This window comes from Podarcis gaigeae, assembly GCF_964106915.1.
Source record: "Podarcis gaigeae genome assembly, chromosome: 11".
Taxonomy (NCBI): domain Eukaryota; kingdom Metazoa; phylum Chordata; class Lepidosauria; order Squamata; family Lacertidae; genus Podarcis; species Podarcis gaigeae.
The window spans coordinates 21,089,610-21,109,113 of NC_139687.1; the positions used below are offsets into that span (position 1 = coordinate 21,089,610).

At 42.6% G+C, this 19,504-nt stretch overlaps 1 protein-coding gene across 10 annotated transcripts; it reads right to left on the bottom strand.

The window, feature by feature from the left end:
- Positions 1-77: 77 nt before the first annotated feature.
- ARL14EPL (ARF like GTPase 14 effector protein like) lies at positions 78-18,174 on the bottom strand. Of its 10 annotated transcripts, none has more exons than XM_083702465.1 (5): positions 17,756-17,778; positions 12,067-12,187; positions 5,339-5,383; positions 3,094-3,236; positions 78-1,200 (listed from the first exon to the last, which is right to left on the bottom strand). In XM_083702465.1, the coding sequence occupies exons 2-5, from the start codon at positions 12,166-12,168 to the stop codon at positions 993-995; spliced, it is 498 nt and encodes a 165-aa protein (XP_083558591.1). In that variant the 5' UTR covers positions 12,169-12,187; positions 17,756-17,778; the 3' UTR covers positions 78-992. The 10 variants fall into 10 exon arrangements, with proteins under 10 accessions (XP_083558591.1, XP_083558588.1, XP_083558589.1 ...); XM_083702462.1 differs by lacking the exon at positions 17,756-17,778 and adding an exon at positions 16,115-16,703; XM_083702463.1 differs by lacking the exon at positions 17,756-17,778 and adding an exon at positions 15,218-15,599.
- Positions 18,175-19,504: the final 1,330 nt, after the last annotated feature.

A 19,504-nucleotide genomic window follows, 5' to 3' on the forward strand; every position in this document is an offset into this window, starting at 1 on the left:
GTAACTTTTAAACTATGAATTCCTTAAATACATTTAGAACCCGGGTCTTCGTACCAATAAAAACTGTATGCTTGACATTATTTATATCCAACTTTATTTTCTGCAACTTTGCTCAAGGACTTAAACATTTGCTTTGATAGCCCCTCGTTCTGCACAGATGATAAACACAGAAGGAATCAATTTTCGAGTTGTGCAGCAGCCCGTTGGGGAACAAGAAGAGGCTTTCATTAATCTTGAATTCCTTGGTTCCCCCTTTCTTCCTTCTGTTTGCAAGAGTCACTTTGCAGTGTGGTTTTCAGGAAGGCACAGTCTTTTCACCTGAGCAATAACAGGGTGCAATAATCTATATGAGGCATGTATAGATGCAGTCAAGAAATAATGAGCTTTTAAAGAGGGGAGGCCTGCTTTTTCTTTAATTTGCTTCTGCTGGCTTTGAATTGGTTTATTCCCAAGGCAGCTGGATCCATCCAACGAAAATGTTCAAATCTCGCCCCACCCCCCTTCTCTACAGCCTTAACAGATGAGAAAGATTTAATAAACTTCCTAGTAGACAATTCCAACTCCTAACTTGTTTAAATTGAAGAAACTCAGAGGCTAGGCAACATATTATGAACCAACGCCTGGCTCAGAGCAAACGTGAACAAAAAGATATGAGAAAGTGCTTGAACTTTTTCATCTGCCCTTTTCCAGCTCCACACACCTAGTGTTCAAAATGTGGCTGTGCATGTATTTTGGCCCCCACAGGCGGAAAAGACTGCTTGGGGAGTGATTTGGAGCAGATATATGGTGGGTGGTGAAAGTGTTAAGCTTCGCTCTCTTCCACACTCAATATTATGGTCTGCATGTCACACCTTGACAACTCTGCTACCCGTCTTTGCACGTCAGGCATTTTGTTCCTCTAACAGGAGGAATAACACCCCTCTCTATTCTTAAATAAATAAATAAATAAATAAATAAGTCCAGCCTCTGTTTCACAACAACAGTGGTCAGGTTCAAAACGGAAATCTGATAACCGGCCCGGCCTCTATTTGAATCTGATCGTAAACCCACTTCCGGTTGCAGCGACACTCTGCCCCACACTTGGTGGAGTTGCATTTAGGGCAGGGGTAGAAGCAGCCCAAGCAGTTCTTCTCCAGGCAGTCACACAAATCCACTTTACTGGAAAGCAGCCGGCCGTGTTTGTCATATTTCTTTACGGGTCTGTAAAAGAGAAAACATGGAATCGCCATTGGTTTTCAGAGTACGAAGCAAATAAAAGTGGGAAAGCCGGCGAGGGCGCCTCCATACTTTCTCCTGATACTCCTGCAATATACAGTGTATCTCAGTTGTCGAAAGTAATCCGTTCCGGAAGACCATTCGACTTCCCAAACGTTCAACAACCGAGGCACAATGAGCAGTCTCCAAAGTCCGCCAAAGTGAATGGAGAAAATTGAGAAAAGTTTGAAAGCAGAAGCAATTACTTCCTGGTTTTTGGTGTTCGAAAACCAAAACATTCAGCTTCCGAGATGCTCGAAAACCGAGGTACTGCTGTACTGAAAAAACAGTTTTGATTCTCAGACCTTAACTTGAGGCCATATTACCTAAGTCCAACTTGGAAGGATGAGTTGGGGGTTGTTTTGGGAAGATGTTTGCTAAGGACTGCTGTGCCCTGGAAGATTTTCCACAGGTAACCTAGATGGTCATGCTAAGTTATGCAGTTAAGCACTGTAGCCATATAGGAACAGCTGTCATTTGTGCAGTTAACAAAGGACCCTAAATATCAGAAATCTGATCAGTTGCACAACTTACCTAACAAATGGGCACACATATCAACAAACTAGGGTTCAGTGGAGTGTTCTGCAGGGGACAGCCAGGAACATTAGCCACAAAGACTGGCCAGCATGATTAATTACAATCCAAACTAACTAGAGATAGGGAATTGCATTCCTGTACTGTCTTGCAAACAGCATATTTAAAATAAATTAGAGGTGTCCTGGATTCTGATCTTGATGAGCACTATCAATAAGCCTATCCTGCTTCCTTATCAGCAGAATTCACAACCACCATCAATTCTAGTTTTCGTGGGATTCAGACAATTTTTTGTCCTCCTCATGCAATTTATTAGTGTCTCTAAGAGTCAGTTCAAAGCCGCTATTTGCTTCCGATTCAGATGCAAAAACAGGGTACCATCAGCATATTGATGGCCCATTTCTCCAAATCCTGGACATTTTCCATGGTGTTTGTTATACTGTACTAAATAAATCATGTGAAGAAAAAGGGGAATGAGAAAGTTTTGCTGCACTCAAGTACAGTGGAACCTTGGTAGTCGAATGGCTTGGTTCCCGAATAAATTGGCTCCCAGGTGCTACAAACCCGGAAGTCAGAGTTTCTGTTTGCGAACGTTTTTCAGAAGCCGAATGTCCAACATGGCTTCCACAGCTTCCAACTGAGTGAGGCTCCTGCAGCACAATCAGAAGCTGCACCTTGGTTTTCAAACCATTTCGGGAGTAGAACCGACTCCTGGAATAAATTAAATTCGAGAACCAAGGTACCACTGTAGTCTCCATAAAGATATAAGCTGTCCATTACTCTTTTACCATTATAACTGGAAAAATTCTAAACCAGTTGAGTGCAGTGACCCTAAGGATGGCATGATAACTTATGGCAGTTTCTTTTATGCACTTTTCTCTTGTTTTTTAAAGAGAATGCAGCCTCCGCAGATAGAAAAATCAGCTCTGCCCTCAGATGAGCAGGTAATATTTATGATCAACTGTGGTTCTACTCCAGATGAACACCTGCCTACTGGGGCTACTAAAAAGGATACAGTCTATGTTGGAGCATGGAGAACAAGAGAAGATGGATGTTACCATTGGGCCCCACTTCTGATTTTTCCCTTGTCTGCCTAATGAATGTTAATCAACTACCAATTCTGTGCCTTTTTATCAGAAAGCAAATTCCAGAGAAACCGGTGGGGCTTAAAAGACAGTTTGCATCGTACTGCTGTCTTAAATTATGAACATCAGGACCCAGCCTTATGATCTTATGGTAATTATTATGACGGTCTGTAATTACTCCCAATTTAAAATATAGAATAAGATGCCGCATGTTACTTACTTCTTTGTATTGTTAAAACAATCCTGGTTTATCATTGACAGGCAGGCTTTCTTCTGCTGCTCTCGGGTTTCAGGGTTGAAGTCTGCTAGAAGCGGTCCCGGATTTTGAAATGCCAGGCATTTCAGCTGACGCTCTATTTGTTGCTAAGAGAAAACGAGCGGTTCTGAGTTACAGTGATAAAATACTCTAAATCAGGCAGTAACACAGGGCGGACCCATTTCAAGCCAGACCCAAACTTAAAGCATTCTGGGGGTTGTTACGTGATTTTGAACAGGGAAGGCATTCACATTCTTACCCTCCCCATTTGAAGTTTGACACCCACACCTACATATACCTGGCCACTTCATTATCACTCACACTTATTTATTTATTATCTATATTCTTAGTTGTCTCAGAATACAGATCCTCCAGATGATGCACAATAAGTTAAATAAAACCAAATTTGAAATGTAACAATGATGATGCAAGCTCACACTAAATGCCAGACCAACACAAAGCCATAAAGCAATGCCTATCCCAAAAACTCATTGTGCACATCAGGAAAGCCACAACAGAGGAGCCACCCCCAAAAAGGCCCTCTCTCTCCCTTGTGGCCAGTGCCTGCACTTCAGGATGAGGGGACAACAGAACAGATGCTCCAGCCATTCCCACAACCTGTCTGCTGTGATGAATCCACTTTATTGCTTCATGAATGGCAGTGGTGGATTGCTGGGTGCATGAAGGAAGGGAGGGAAGGATGGTCGACCATCACAATGCAGACGAGATCAGGATGGCAAAAGGCAGCCAACTGATTTCTGTTGCAATGCAGGAGAAAGAATTGATTCAATCATCCATCACTCTTTTTTCCTCTCTTGCTCACCATTTCTGCATGCTCAAAGGGGAGGATTATTTTTACCATGATGGCATCAGCTGTAGGGCACATGCAATTTTATAAATTATGAATTATAAATTCCCCTCATCTTGTCATAATTTAGCAGAGAGAGCAGATGGCAAACACAGGGGTGGGGAGATAGCCAATGCACAAAGGAGAAACTAGGTGCAATGCCAGCCAACCTGTCCTGGCCAGACAGGCAGCTGCACTAACTGCTACTGGAAATGGTGAACAAAATCATGATAAACCAACACTTATGGGTGTCAACAGTAAGTCATCATCAGAAACAAATCACGGTTTACAGTGAATGAACAAGCAATGTGCAGAAGCACTCGTACCCACTCTGCCTTGCCTACCCATACGAGAAACAAATATTGCGTGCAAACCACTAACTGGTAAGCCAAGAACAAACCTTTGAATCCATTTGTGGTTTACTGAGAGAGAAACAAACCTCAAACGCTCTTCACATATAACACTAAGGCAAGCCTTGTGGTTTGTTTGTCCCAGAGATGCTGATTGAGTAGAACACACTCCTCATAGTTCCCCCCCCCCCGAATATAGCTCACCATTACTTGTGAACCAGATCAAGGTTAAATGACAACAAAGAAAACACAGGGCAGCACCACTGAGCCTCTTGGGCTTGCCAATCAGAAGGTCGGCGGTTCAAATACCCGCAATGGGGTGAGCTTCCGTTGCTCAGTCCCAGCTCCTGACAACCTAGCAGTTTGAAAGCACGCCAAAAGGTGCAAGTAGATAAATAGGTACCACTCCAGTGGGAAGGTAAACAGTGTTTCGGTGCACTGCTCTGGTTTTGGTGTTCTGTTGCACCAGAAGCAGCTTAGTCATGCTGGCCACATGACCCGGAAGCTGTCTGCGGACAAACACCGGCTCCCTTGGCCTGTAAAGCGAGATGAGCGCCGCAACCCCAGAGTCATATGCAGCTGGACTTAACTGTCAGGGGTCCTTTACCGTTACCTTTATTAGCACTAGTAAGGAAGCTGCTAGGCAGGCATGATAGTTGAGTTGCTCACTTAGGCTAATTTTGTGATGTCTAAGAGACCCTCAGTTTGCCTAGGTGCCAAGACAACCACTCAAAATGTACTGGTGTCATGACCAAGAGGCCTGACACTTTATCTACAGGGGGAAAGGCCATGGATTCAGAGGATATCTCTGACTGGGAGGGAAATGCATCCTCTGAACCCACTTGTGACATGCATCTTCAGCCTGAAAAGGTCATATTACTTTCTTCAAACACCAAGGGCTTCAGCTCAGAAGCTACAGTAATAATAATAATATATTATTTATACCCACCCCCCAGAAATGCTTGAACTCTGCTACTCTCTGCTAGGTAGTTGCCTCCCTCCAAACTCTTACCGTCTTCTTTTTCCACTCATCCCCTTCGCCTGGCAACTCAAGAATCTGAAGGCAAGGAAAAGGCACAGAAAGAATCACCGATGCAAAAACAATAAAATAGGCAGAGGTGCTACAGCAAAGTACTGAAAAAAATGAATAAACCAAAAGCCAACACATTAATAGCTAGGGAAAGTATTTCAGGGTGGCCGTTTTATTTTCAGAAGCAAGAAAGGGTTGAATTTTGATACATAATAAAATACAAGTAAGCTAGTAAATTTGTGCACAAATTCAAACGGAAGCTAAGAATGAGGTCGTGCTTTTATTTATTTATTTTTAAATATCTAAGTCAGTAGTTGACTACTGTATTAATTTAGTTGTTCGAAAAGGTGAGGGGGAAGGAGGGACAAGTCAAATGATTGATTTGCAGAAAAAACAAGCATCTGTTCTAATAAAAGGCTTGCACAATGAAAGCGAAATGATAAGGAGCAACACTGAAGGAGAAAATGCCAAACACATGCAGTCTGCTGAATTAGATAGACTTATGCTTGATCAACTGTGCAATGATGTGCCTATGTGGCTAAAAATATATCACCTGCCTGCATTTGACTAAATCGCTCTGGGGCTGTTACCTTTTCCTAATATCAGCTTAGGGCTGAACGCCTTAAATCCTTCCATGTGGAAACTGTTGTGACATGACGAGTTCTTCGTCGTGGCTCACCATAAAGTCCCAGCAAGTTCCACCAGGGAACTGCTAACCTCCCTCTTCCAACATCTGTGGTTACATGGCCAAACCTGCCTAATCTGTGAGATGAATCACCATGGGCCAGCAGCTCTCCATGTAACAACAGCTGCCACATGGAAGGATTTAAAGCAGCCTTCACATGCTAAGCTGTACTGGATACCGTACATCCCTCCTCTCTCTATCACACACAAACTTTTCAAAGCTGATTGAGGATACAGATGCTAAAGTGTTAACCTATGTTGTATATTTGTAACGTGTGACTGTTTTCTTTGTGTCTGGAACTTTATGTCAGGATCTGGGCCAGATCCTTATCTCCCCTATCATGCACAAGTGCATTTGATAGGTGGGTGGGACCCCTCACCTGTCTGTCATGTGACATCACAATGCCATCAGGCACCTGTGTGGGTGGTCACCAGATGATATCACTGGCGCATGAAGTTTTGATACAGGTACAAGGATGTAGAAATGTTAAGGATAGTGGGAGAGGATATATTGGTTAAACATTATCCTTCCTTCACTCACGCCTGTGAGTCATGTAACAGAGCAGATTCCCCTCAATACAGCAGGAAGATAGTTTGCAGATTCATTTGAATCTCTTTAGTTTAAGCAATCCAATCTGGCTTGCCCAGATGCATTATTCCTGGTGTCCCCTTTTCCCCCTCTTAAAAGAATAAAGACACAAGAGCCTTTCCTTAAAAGTAGCAATAAGTTTACTCACATTCAGCTCACAGTATGATCCCTGAAGGCAGGCTTTAGTTTATAATTACATAGCAAATTGTGAGTTAATCCCACATGGGGATTGAGCCCATGTGCTGCTGGCTGAGAGCCAGCAGACAGCAAAATACAGTAAGAGAACAGCATCAGGAGAACAAAATAGAGAGCAGCATGGCATCAAGGGAAAGATGGCTGCGTGACTTGGCTCTTTTGTGGAGTCAGCCAGGGTCATGCCCATCTTTTTGGTCACATGCAGGGGGAGGACGCTACAGACTAGGGGAACAGGAAGTTATACTGGCTGGAGTAACACCTCCCTGCCTGTATCCACTCTAGGGAAACAAGGAATGCTCCAATGGATTACATCCCACAAAGGATAGTTTTTTTAGGCAACCACATATAATTTCATGAATAGGGCAGGTGAGTGTGGCAAAACACACTTGTAGGTCAAACTGGGATGCCTCACAGCTGGAGGTTCCCCACTGCTGTTTTAGATTGCAGATTGCAGATTTTAGATTGCAGAATGGAAAACAACCACTGGTAGAAAACTGCTACAATATATAAGAAAGCAGATAAAGTAAAAGCAGCTAATACACCAATTCAGAGAAGAATAAACTAGCTATAACTCTATGTGTGTTGTGTGCAAAGGATAGCAGTCTGCACAGTGACGGTACCTATGCACAATACAACCTATTATATGACCCCAACAAAACCATTTGCTGCATCACACATCCCTGACTAATCCACTTTTTGTCTAAGCAACAGCATATGTAAAGCTGGATTCTATGCACATGTCAACATAAACACATGATGACGCTAGCTCACCTTAGAGCGGCTATATATTTTCACCCTAAGACAGAGAATCAGTCCCTCCATAAATTTCTTGGTTTGGGTACTTGTGGAACTACAAAGTGACCCAGTTAAAACAACACTGTGGCAGAGTGGTTAGAGTTGTGGACTAGGGTGTGGAGAGCAGTGACGTTCACTGTATGACCCTGGGTCAATGGCAGTATCTCAGCCTAAGCTACCTCACAGGGCTGTTGGGAAGATAATGTGGGGACTGGGAAAACTACACATGCCATCTTGATGATCTTGGAATGGAGGTGGTATATAAATGTAATAGGCAAATAAACTCATGGTGTGAAGTATATTGTTTTGAAACTAGTGATCTTGTGGTTGTGACATACTCCGAGGTCATTTACAGAGTTCTTACCCTTCCCTGAATCCTGCCACATCCTGGGGGGTCACAAGACAAACTTAACTGTGTACCTAAAGGCCCCACCTTAGTAAACCGAATTAAGTCTACAATAGATTAGCCAAATGGATTATTAACTGCTACCATATAGAGCCATAGAACTTTACCATAGTTTGGTTAAAAGGCTGAAGATCAGGACAGGGGGTGAGATACTGGAATCCCACTGTATCAAACCACACCAGCTGTGCTTAAATATCCGAATTTGATTTATAAACCAATTATACACAACATGGTATTGAAGCCAACTTACAAAAAAAAGAAAAGTGTGTTCTGAGTTCTGAACTTGCTTCTAACTACTGACATAGGCAGTGAATGTTTCTTATGTGCTTCAGAAATAGTGGAGTCTAAAATTACCAGTCTTTTGTGCTGCTCTCATAGCAGATGAATAGCATTGAGCCTCACCAGGTAACTCCAACTGAAGGCCCCAAACATTTATAAATATTTGCCTGTAAAATGAACTGAGGCCTAAACTGCATCCAGACGTTGGCTGGGATGAAACGAAGGTCATCTCTGATGGTCCATTCAGGAAAGGAGGCAGGAAGGAACACTGGGGCCTTGGGGTGTAGCAAAAGGTCAAACAAACATTTCAGTTTTCTATCATTTGACCCCAACTCTTTGTGACAGCTACAATAGTTCAACTTCTGGTTCATACACAACAGCAAGCCAAAATTAGGGGGAAGTGAATCTTAAACATTCTGGCAAAGTCCTTCTGGTAGCACAGGAAGAGGAGGAGGGGGAGAGGCATGAACCCAAAGCTTTGCTTGGAGTTCTTCCAGCTCATGTACATAACACTAAAACTGTCCCATGTGGAAGGAAGTGTTAGAATTCCTGCTCCATGATTGCAGTCATGGGATTTCTGTCTTTCACAGGAAGGTATATGCTTTGACTCCACAGAGTGGGAAGTGACGGAGACAGGATGTTTGTGTTCCATGAAGTGGGACTATTGTCCTTTGTTTTTCCCCTCTTTGCTGTCTGATGCTAGAGAGAGAGGGAGCCATGTTGCAGTGCTCCATGTGTGTTTATATGTAAATAAAGTAGATTAGCCAAAATGCTGAGTTGCTGAGTTCTGTCACACGAAATGCGCAAACTCTGTGGATCCCTAAGTGTGCCGGTGTTGGTTGACATTGGTCGCTGTGGTGTTCGAGCAGAAGAAAGCTTTTGAAGCTCCCGAACAATCGACCAGGAGCGAGGGAACATGCCAGTCAGGCATGTGTCTCTGCCAGGGTCCTACTCGAGAGCAGGCTGAGCTCCTGACAGGAAGAGGGGTGGTCAGTAGTGGTCAGTGGAGTACTGCTTACTTAACCTGACACCCGTATGGCTGTGGCTTTCTGGGAGGGATGGGGCAGCAGCAAGGCTGCCTAAACATGTGAACCTGGTCATTGTAGCAACAAGGATGTACTGGCAGGCAAGCTGCATTGGCTCCAACACCATGCCAAATTCTACTGGAAACAGGAGAAGATATTGGTGGTATCCCCATTTCAAAGCAGCCTTCTTAGAGAAGTTCAACTGGCACCAGTGCTTTTTTCTGGGGGTACACAGGGGTACACATACCCCTAAACATTTTGTGAATCTTTGTACTTTTGTCCATTTACTGTATTTATTTTTCCCGATTTGAACAATAAAATGGTCATTTTCTTGAGTCAAAATGAGAATACCCCTAAACATTTTTTTAGAAAAAAAGGACTACTTGGCACCATCTTCATGAAATTTCCAGCACCAGGTGAAGAGTTATCTATTCTTTAATTAACACTTTATAGTCTCAATCTCTGAGTCTTAAGCTGAGTTTTTAATTGGTTATAGTTTTTTGTGTTTATACTGTTTTTAAATATTGTTTTCGCTTTGTGAGACATCCAGAGAATTCCTGCTATGGGAAAACATTATTATTATTATTATTATTATTATTATTATTATTATTAATTATTCATATTAATCAAACTTATTAGTTGCCCCTTTTACAAAATGCAACTTAAATAAATGCAATAAATAATCAACAGCCTAGTACTTACTGTCCAAACCTGTGACACATTGTCTCTGAGCTATATATCCCCCCTCCCATTAAGATGATGAAGAAAAGTACACATCACTTTATTGACAGCATAGTCTATCCTCCATTTCCTTTGTCCCAGAAGGACCCTTGTCAGTAGAAAGATGGTTGAAAATATGGGCATCTTGCAGCACTTAGGAATATTGGAGCTGCTAAATACCGTAAATTTCGCTCTATAACACGCAGATTTTTTCTCCTAAAAAGGAAGGGGAAATGTCTGTGCGTGTTATAGAGCGAATGTGTGGTCCCTGGAGCCGAAAAATCAAGCAAAAATCAAATCGCGGGGCTGCACGCTGCACAGAGAAGCGAAACTTGAAAAGAGAAAGCGGCTGCTTTCCTGCATTCTGCCTCAGGGTCTTACTGCCCACCCTTCTCTGTTTCCTTGCTGTGTTTGCTGAAACGGAACAAAGAGCAGGGAAAGCCCCTCCCCTCCAGGCAAGCTCCGGTGCTGCTGGGGGAGAGGGAGAGAGAGGGGGGAAGGGAGAGAGAGGGGGGGAGGGAGGGACGGAGGGAGAGAGAGAGAGAGAGAGATGGCTGGCTGGCTTGGGTGGGGGAAAACTTTTGCCTTCCTTTCCTCCCTACCCCTCTCCTGCATTCTTAGCCAGCTGCTTCTCTGCACACCCCTCTCCTGCTCCTTGTCCCTTCTGTGTTTTTCCTTCCCTCCCCACTTAAAATGTGGTTACAAAGCATAGATCCTCAGGATCTTTGCATTGGGTCACCCCAAATTCACCATCAGATCACATAGCATGTCCATGGCTACAGCCTGCCCCCCCAAAATCACGCACCCACTGTTGCCTGGGGCTGCAATGGTGCAAAAACGTGGTTAAAAAGCATGGATCCACAGGGATTCTCAGGATCCTTGCATTGGGTCACCCCAAATTCACCATCAGATCACATAGCATGTCCATGGCTACAGCCTGCTCCCCCAAAATCACGCACCCACTGTTGCATGGGGCTGCAATGGTGCAAAAACGTGGTTAAAAAGCATAGATCCACAGGGATTCTCAGGATCTTTGCATTGGGTCACCCCAAATTCACCATCAGATCACATAGCATGTCCATGGCTACAGCCTGCACCAAAAAATCACGCACCCACTGTTGCCTGGGGCTGCAATGGTGCAAAAATGTGGTTAAAAAGCATGGATCCACAGGGATTCTCAGGATCCTTGCATTGGGTCACCCCAAATTCACCATCAGATCACATAGCATGTCCATGGCTACAGCCTGCCCCCCCAAAATCACGCACCCACTGTTGCATGGGGCTGCAATGGTGCAAAAACGTGGTTAAAAAGCATAGATCCACAGGGATTCTCAGGATCTTTGCATTGGGTCACCCCAAATTCAACATCAGATCACATAGCATGTCCATGGCTACAGCCTGCACCAAAAAAATCACGCACCCACTGTTGCCTGGGGCTGCAATGGTGCAAAAACGTGGTTACAGAGCATGGATCCACAGGGATTCTCAGGATCTTTGCATTGGGTCATCCCAAATTCACCATCAGATCACATGTCTGTGGCCCAAAAATGATACATCCACTGTTTCATTCAGAATGTTTTTTCCCTTGTTTTCCTCCTCTAAAAACAATGTGTGTGTTATGGTCAGGTGCGTGTTATAGAGCGAAAAATACGGTAGCTAGGTTGAGGGGTCCAAACCCAAGAGAGATCTAGGCATGTTATACATTTGTATCAATACTAAGGTTCCATACAGATTTCTAACGGGAAGAACCCCCTGGTTGGAAAATGTAAACTTTTATTTTATTGTTATTTACTAAATTTGTATACCACCATCCATCCTCAGGGCAGTTCTCTCTCTCTCTCTCTCTCTCTCTCTCTCTCTCTCTCTCACACACACACACACACACACACACACACACACAAAATACAATATAAAAAGCACAGTGTGGATCAGCTTAAAATTTCATTTTCTATAGTGTAATTTAGAAGACACCTTTTGAAAGATAGAAATAAATAATATGTGCACTCAGATCTCCTACCTGTTGTTTTTGCTCTTTAGTGCAAGTGCTAATTGCTCCTACCAGCCCCGCAGCTGCAGATTGTTCTCCTGCTGGACCATTTCCTTCTGAGGAACCATCCATTGTCAAAGGTACGCAAAACCTAAAATGGCAGGTGTACAATGTATACAGGTGAAGCATGTGCCAGACTTTAGGCAGCTAAAGGTTTTCAAAGATGGCAGCAACGAGACATTTTATAGGGCACATTAACCTAGATACAGAACCCTTTCTCTCCCATAGTAACTGAACCCAGATTTTTTATTATTCATTCTTTCTTACATTACTCCCCTGGCCGCCCCAAAAATCTCATGGATATACTTCATCTCCACATGTTAATTCCTGCAAGAGTACTTCTAAAGCTTCAGAAGGCACAACGAAAATGTTAAAAAACAACAACGGCAGATTAGGACAATTTGAGGGCTGCTAAATCTAATAACATTATCAGCAAGAATGCCAAACAGCCTTGTGGCACATTAAAAAAAACACCTAACAAATTTGTTACGACAGGAAACTACATCAGATGCGTCTGCCGTAATAATAAATTTGTAAGTGTTTAACGTGTCTCAAAGCTCTGCTGGCTGTGGGCAAACAAACTAACAGAATTATCAGAAAGCCAGTGACAAGTACACATCAGAGATATATTAAAAGGTATTGAAGCAATACATTGGTACCTCGGGTTAAGAACTTAATTCGTTCTGGAGGTCCGTTCTTAACCTGAAACTGTTCTTAACCTGAAGTACCACTTTGGCTAATGGGGCCTCCTGCTGCCGCCGCGCCGCTGCTGCGTGATTTCTGTTCTCATCCTGAAGCAAAGTTCAGAACACGAGGTAATATTTCTGGGTTAGCGGAGTCTGTAACCTGAAGCATCTGTAACCTGAAGCGTCTGTAACCCAAGGTACCACTGTATACTATAAAGGTCTACAAATGTTCGCTTGGCTTTCTAGCCAAGCCACCAACAATCCTCAATACTAATTCCAGCCTCACCCACCACCTCTCTGACTTCCAAAAGACACCAGGTTTGTGGGGATAAGCTTTTGGTTTCTACTCCTGATGTGTAAATTTGAGCCCGTCTTCCCTAATCCGAAGCCCTCCAACTATATTGGACTACAGCTCCCATCAGCCCCACCCAACATAGAGGACTCAGGAAGGAGGCGGAGCCCGGCCTGAATTGCACCAGAAATCTAGCTGAGATTTTTAAAAAAAGGATATGAGGAGATATGGCGGCTGCTTTTATTCTTAGCCAAATTAGCAGCAGGCGTGAGAGCCTCTCTGAGGCTGCCTTGGGGGTCTCTCCCACCAAGCCCCCACCCTCTTGAGGAGATCTAGATACAATATATATGCTATATACTAATCTCCTCAAGGGGGTGGGGGTTTGGTGAGAGAGACCCCCAAGGCAGCCTCAGAGAGGCTCTCACGCCTGCAGCTAATTTGGCTTAGAATAAAATAAAATATATATTTGGCTAAGAAGATATTATAAAATATATATTTGGAGATTGCACACACAGGGTTTCTTTCAGGTCAAGTTTTGTAACAATCAGGAATGGAGGTCATGGAAATAAGCTGAATAAATCAGGAGCTGGAATCGTGCCAATGTGCTTTCCTGTCCCTGTTCCTCTGCACCAAAACAGAAATCTTGCAGGATTTGTTAATGGCTGCTTCTTCTTGTGTGTATAAGCCCTTCTTCTCATGCCCCCCCCCCTTTCAGGGAACAATGTATCTGGCTTCTCCCTCCTCTTTATAGTCAGAAAACTCAGTTAATTACAGGGACTTCTTCCATCCATTCTAACTATATATTTCCATTTATTTTTGTATATAATTTTATTAAGTTTTCTGTTTTACAATTTAAAATACAGTACGCATTTTACATCCTTAAGATACCAGTTACTTCATTTCTTCTCTTTCCATGGTTCCTTTTGCATATCATAAACCCCTTCATATTTTACAAAAAAAACTATTCCATTATTGCAACCATCCAAACTTGCTTACACTGTTGAATTTATCTTAACGCAGTTTCAGCCGTACACAATTATTTCCCATATATTCAATAAACCTTATTCAATCTTCTTTAAATGTATGTTCTTCCTATTCTCTTATTCTGTGTGTTAAGTCTGCGAGTTGTGCACGTTCTGTCAACTAAAGTCGTTGCCATTCTTCTTTAGTTGGGACCTCGCTCGTTTTGCATTTTGGAGTAATTACAGGGACTTTTTAATGACGCAACAGCTTTAGACAGCTTTCCTTAAAGGTGACGATATTTCCAAAATACAGTATAAGATAAAAAACAAATAAACTAAAACCTACATACAGCAACAGTGTTTTGTGTTGTGTAGGCTCCTATGGTGTAAGTAATGGGCCCCAACTGCTAACCTGTTCCCTAAAATATCACTGGTCTGCTCATTTCTATATCAATTACTTTGATAAAACACATATTCTTGTTATCTGCAAATGGCTTTAGATACCTATTAGGTTCATAAATTACCATATAGCATATATTCAACACAAAAAGCAGTGATAATTTGTTGCTGACAAAGGACAGCTGGACATATAAAGGGCCCCATTACCTTCAGTAGCTCAGGGCCACATCAAACCTAAATGCGGCTCTGAGCAGGGCGTGTCATTTTAAGGGGTGAAACTTATTTTCCCCCCAAATTTCTTCAGTGAGGGATCTTTAAAATATTGTTTTTGGGTGTGAAGAATTCAAACCTGCTGTTATTTTTGTGACTGGACAACATTTAGCTTAGTAAATCTAAGATTACCACAGAAACATAGAATTGCAGAATTGGAAAGGACCACGAGGTCCAACCCCACAATGCAGGAATCAGTATGGGGCTGGAACACACAGCCCTGAGATTAAGAGTCTCCTAAGAACTGCTTTCAGAAAAGCAAAGAATTTTAATTTTACCTTCTGAAAACGTCAGGTAATATAGAATACGTAACTGCAAATACTTGGCCATGCTTTTTAACAACTTCTATGCAATTTCTCACACATTTTACTTACCAAGCAAAACTAAATTATATTAATTTAACCCAAATATGTTTTGAATTCCCAAGTCGCGTTAGAACTTTTTAGCACCCTTTGCTTTTGGAAGCTGGAAGTTTAAAAAGTCAACACACACAACTCTCACGTTTCATTTACCTGCAAAAGTTTTATTTTTATCTGAAACTCATGTGCTTCCCTGTTGCATAATGCCCAAAAGGGAAACACCAAACTCCATTTGCAGTGATGAGGCCAAAAACACTGGCACCTAAGACAAAAAATCCAAATGGCGCTCTCAACTGTGGTAAAATATATATAAAAAACTAAGTAACTGACAATTTGCTGTTCTTAAATGGTACTCCAAATTCTGATATTTGAAGTTGACCACCACGCTCTTTATCACTGTATGGCCAATTCCAGAAGCAGTGGCATCACTGTGTTACTCTTTATCTTAAATATGAGTTCTGCTGTCTTTACATCTGCTATGTAGGCCACACATATAACACAGGCCTGCTGTGCCATCTCCTTTCATTGCAATGTTATTTCCATCAGTGGTCACTGAAAATGGTCACTGAAAAGTATTTCACAAAGTTTAAAAACTGAAATTGGAGGCTGTCTAACTGGTCATGCTGAAAGGCCCTGTGTCGATTGGAAGTAAGAAACAGGACTTTAAAAAAAAATGATTTCCCCCCCTTAAAAACAAACAAAAAACCTGTACAGCAACATGTAATATGTAGTTAAACTAATATGCCATTAGGTGTCACTATTGTTCTATGAAGGCGCAAGGACAGTATCATGCGACCCGAGGAAAGAAAAATATGTTTCTTTTTGACACAGACTATGAAGCATTCGTTTGAATTGCCATCCCACTTACAAATGAAATACCTTGCAAGGTTTTCACACAGCTTTTAAGTTAGCATAAAAAGTATTGCCAATAATTATTTTGACACATAACACGCCATAAATCCCAATGCAAGTTTCAGAAAGAGCCACTATTTCTCTCATCCCAAATACCCGCTTTAACACACAAATCCTTGCCTCCAGGGCCAGCCTTACCACTGGGGCAAGGCAATCGCCTCAGGCGGCACAGAGGGTGCAGTAGCAGCAGCAGCCCCCTATGGCATTCCTCATGAGCCCCCTGGACAATTGCACTCTCTTGGAAGACCAGAGCTCTGTATGCCACAAAACCTGGCATACATCCCCTAAAGTAGCCTGCACACTCCCGTTTGCTCCATAACTGATAGCTGGGCCCCATAACCCTGAAGCAAGCACATCACGTACCCAGCTGTCCCCACCCTGCCAGGTTGCTGAGTCTGCATAATCATGTCCCTACAGTGATAACTGCACGGCTGGTCACAACTGGTCTGCCCCTGAGCTCAAGATAAGGATGGGATAGGAAATAACTGCCCTGTAGCCAATTGAAAGAATCCCTGACTTAAGCATGCTTTGTCTACGCAAGTTCTTAGTCAATAGTAACACAAGAAAGGAAGAAATTGAGCATGCACTTGCTAGGATAGTATAAATGCTTTGGGTTTTGTGCATCCGGGGACTGGTCTTTTGGAGAGATCCTGCCACACCTCTATGCTGCAGCACTGAATAAGCTCTTTTGCCCTTCTGCCCGTTGTCTTTTATTGTGACAAAAAGGCAGCAAGGGAGGTCTTGCCTCCCATAACATAGCCATCCTATGCCTTCCAACTGCTGGTATGAGAAGCAGTGCACACTTCATGTTTGCAGCAATCCCTATCTATCCTGTATCCATCTTGTCGTTCTTTGGGAAATACAAGTAATTTGCAACTTAAGTGCATTTAACTTGTACACACTCAGCTTTACACACCTGGCATAAAAATAAATAGAAAGGGGTTGTTGTTGTTTTTTTAGAAAATGGTTACGGCAATCCCACCCACCATTGGACCCAATGTTTTTTTTACTATACGCAATGGTGGCTTTGCACACAATCGCTGGAACCTAACCCCCACATAATATAAGAGTCGCCTGCACTGCATTTTGGTGCATTTTCCTGCAAACCGGCTTCAATCCATATTGCGAAAAACGATGGACCTAGCCGTAATGTGTACACAGCTTCAGGCAAAATGGAGGGTGCTGTCCCATTGCCTGTGTTGAAATAAGAATCAACTAAACAGTCAGCTTCTGTACATGTAATGTGGTTGGAGAAATGACATCTTCATTGTCGCATAAAATGCCCTAGGCCAGCTTTCCTTATTTCTCATAAGTCTACCCAGCCTATCCTTTGCTATGCACAGTTTACATATTTTAACAGAAAAAGGATACTACTCATTTGGATAATCAAACTTATGAGGATTTCAGTATTGTCTTAATGCTTCTCTTGGATAGCCATGTGTCCTACTTCGTTGAATATATGTCTCTCTTTAAAGGAGTCCATTATATGAAAAGCTACCTGTGTCATGGAGTGATCAGTACTGGATTTACGTATAAGCTAAACAAGCTATAGCTTAGGGCCCCTCTCTTGGGGGCCCCCAAAAATGTCACTATTAATATACTTCTTCTTAATTGTATTTCAGTTCGACAATTTCTCTGATAAAATACATATTTTGTTATGTGAAAATGGTTTTAGATACCTATTAGGTCCATAAATTGCCATATAGCATATATTCAACACAAAAAAGGGACAATTTGTTGTTGACAAAGGACAGCAGGACATATAAAGGGCCCCATTACCGTCAGTAGCTTAGGGCCTCATCAAACCTAAATCCGGACCTGGGAGTGATTCTGTAAAGTATCGCTGGGTGCGGCCCCTCAGGCAGGTGTTAATAATTAGTCCCCAAAGTGGGAGCAGGTGATGGGGCTGCCCTATAAATCTTGGAGTCAACCTGCGGGGGAGGGGAGAGTACACGCTGTAGATAAGACTGCTGTTTGATGTCTGTAATGGTGCCAGAGAAGACTGCAGTAAAGCCTTGTAACCCAATCCCCTACCTTTGAGTTATTGGAAGCTTGGAGGGAGGACTTGGGAAGGTGACCCCCTCTTTGACAACCTGATCCAAGTACAGATGAAACCATAAGGATGGAAAACAGGGCTCTTTTGTCGGCATAGACAGTGAACTCTGCAGGCACACAAGGTGACTTGATCACAGGACTTCCTCATTAAGGTAAGATGTATTTCTGTCAAATTATCTAAAGACAGCTATAAGGGATGCGGGTGGCGCTGTGGTCTAAATCAGAGCCTAGGGCTTGCTGATCAGAAGGGCGGTGGTTCGAATCCCCGCGACGGGGTGAGCTCCCGTTGCTCGGTCCCTGCTCCTGCCAACCTAGCAGTTTGAAAGCACGTCAAAGTGCAAGTAGATAAGTAGGCAGTGCTCCGGCGGGAAGGTAAACGGCGTTTCCGTGCACTGCTCTGGTTCGCCAGAAGCAGCTTAGTCATGCTGGCCACATGACCCGGAAGCTGTCTGCGGACAAACGCCGGCTCCCTTGGCCTATAGAGCAAGATGACCACGCAACCCGAGTCATCCGTGACTGGACCTAACGGTCAGGGGTACCTTTACCTTTAAAGGCAGCTATTTGTGTAATCACTGAAGATTTTTGCTGACATAGTAGTACAAAATGAGGAAGATAGTTCCAGGAAATCAGACACTGGAGCGGAAGACGGAAGATACTTTAGCCTATTGTAAATAAAATTGCTCAAGCCACAAACAAGAAGGAGGAAGCTGCGCTGATACTGCAGCTGTGCATTTAAATCTGCGAAGGAGCCAGTAATACAAAAAGCTTTTTCGGAAAGAGCAACTGCACACAGAGGTAACTGCTACCAGATGATATCACATTGCCAAACGCACATTTACAGAAAAGGTAATCTGGAAAAAGTTAGTTGGACTGACACCATTTCAGTTTATTATATTATTTTGATAAACCATTAAATATAAAAGTTTGGATAGTTTATACCATGCTGGTTTAAAAGGAATTGTGCAGAAGCTTGCATTAATAAGGTGCTTTTCTGCCTTCAAAACTAAACCATGTCATTCAGGGGGAAACAGAAATCCTTCTTATTCCAAACCTTTCTACAATAGAAGGATGAAACACTGCTCTGTAAATGTTTTTCCCTCGCTTACAAATTTCACAGAAAATTAGTTACTTGGAAGAAGCATATTAGTCCACAAATTAAACCTGCACTTGTACTAGAATGAAAAGGTTTTTTTTATATTTAACTCTTCCATGTAAAACCTTTCTCTATTTTTGCAGCAGAGAGGGAAGAATGCAGCATTTAATGTGAATATGCACAGAAAATGTTCTGAGTGTCATGAATGCAATGACAGTAACTGATCATTTACTGAAGTTAGCTGCATTGACCTAAAATCATGTCATTTTTTTTAAAGGTGGACACAGATTTCCGGCACATTTGGCATATTAGAGAGAGATCAAACTTTTTCAATAAGTTAAAATGCCTGTATCTCATATCAAAGGACCACTGTACATTTT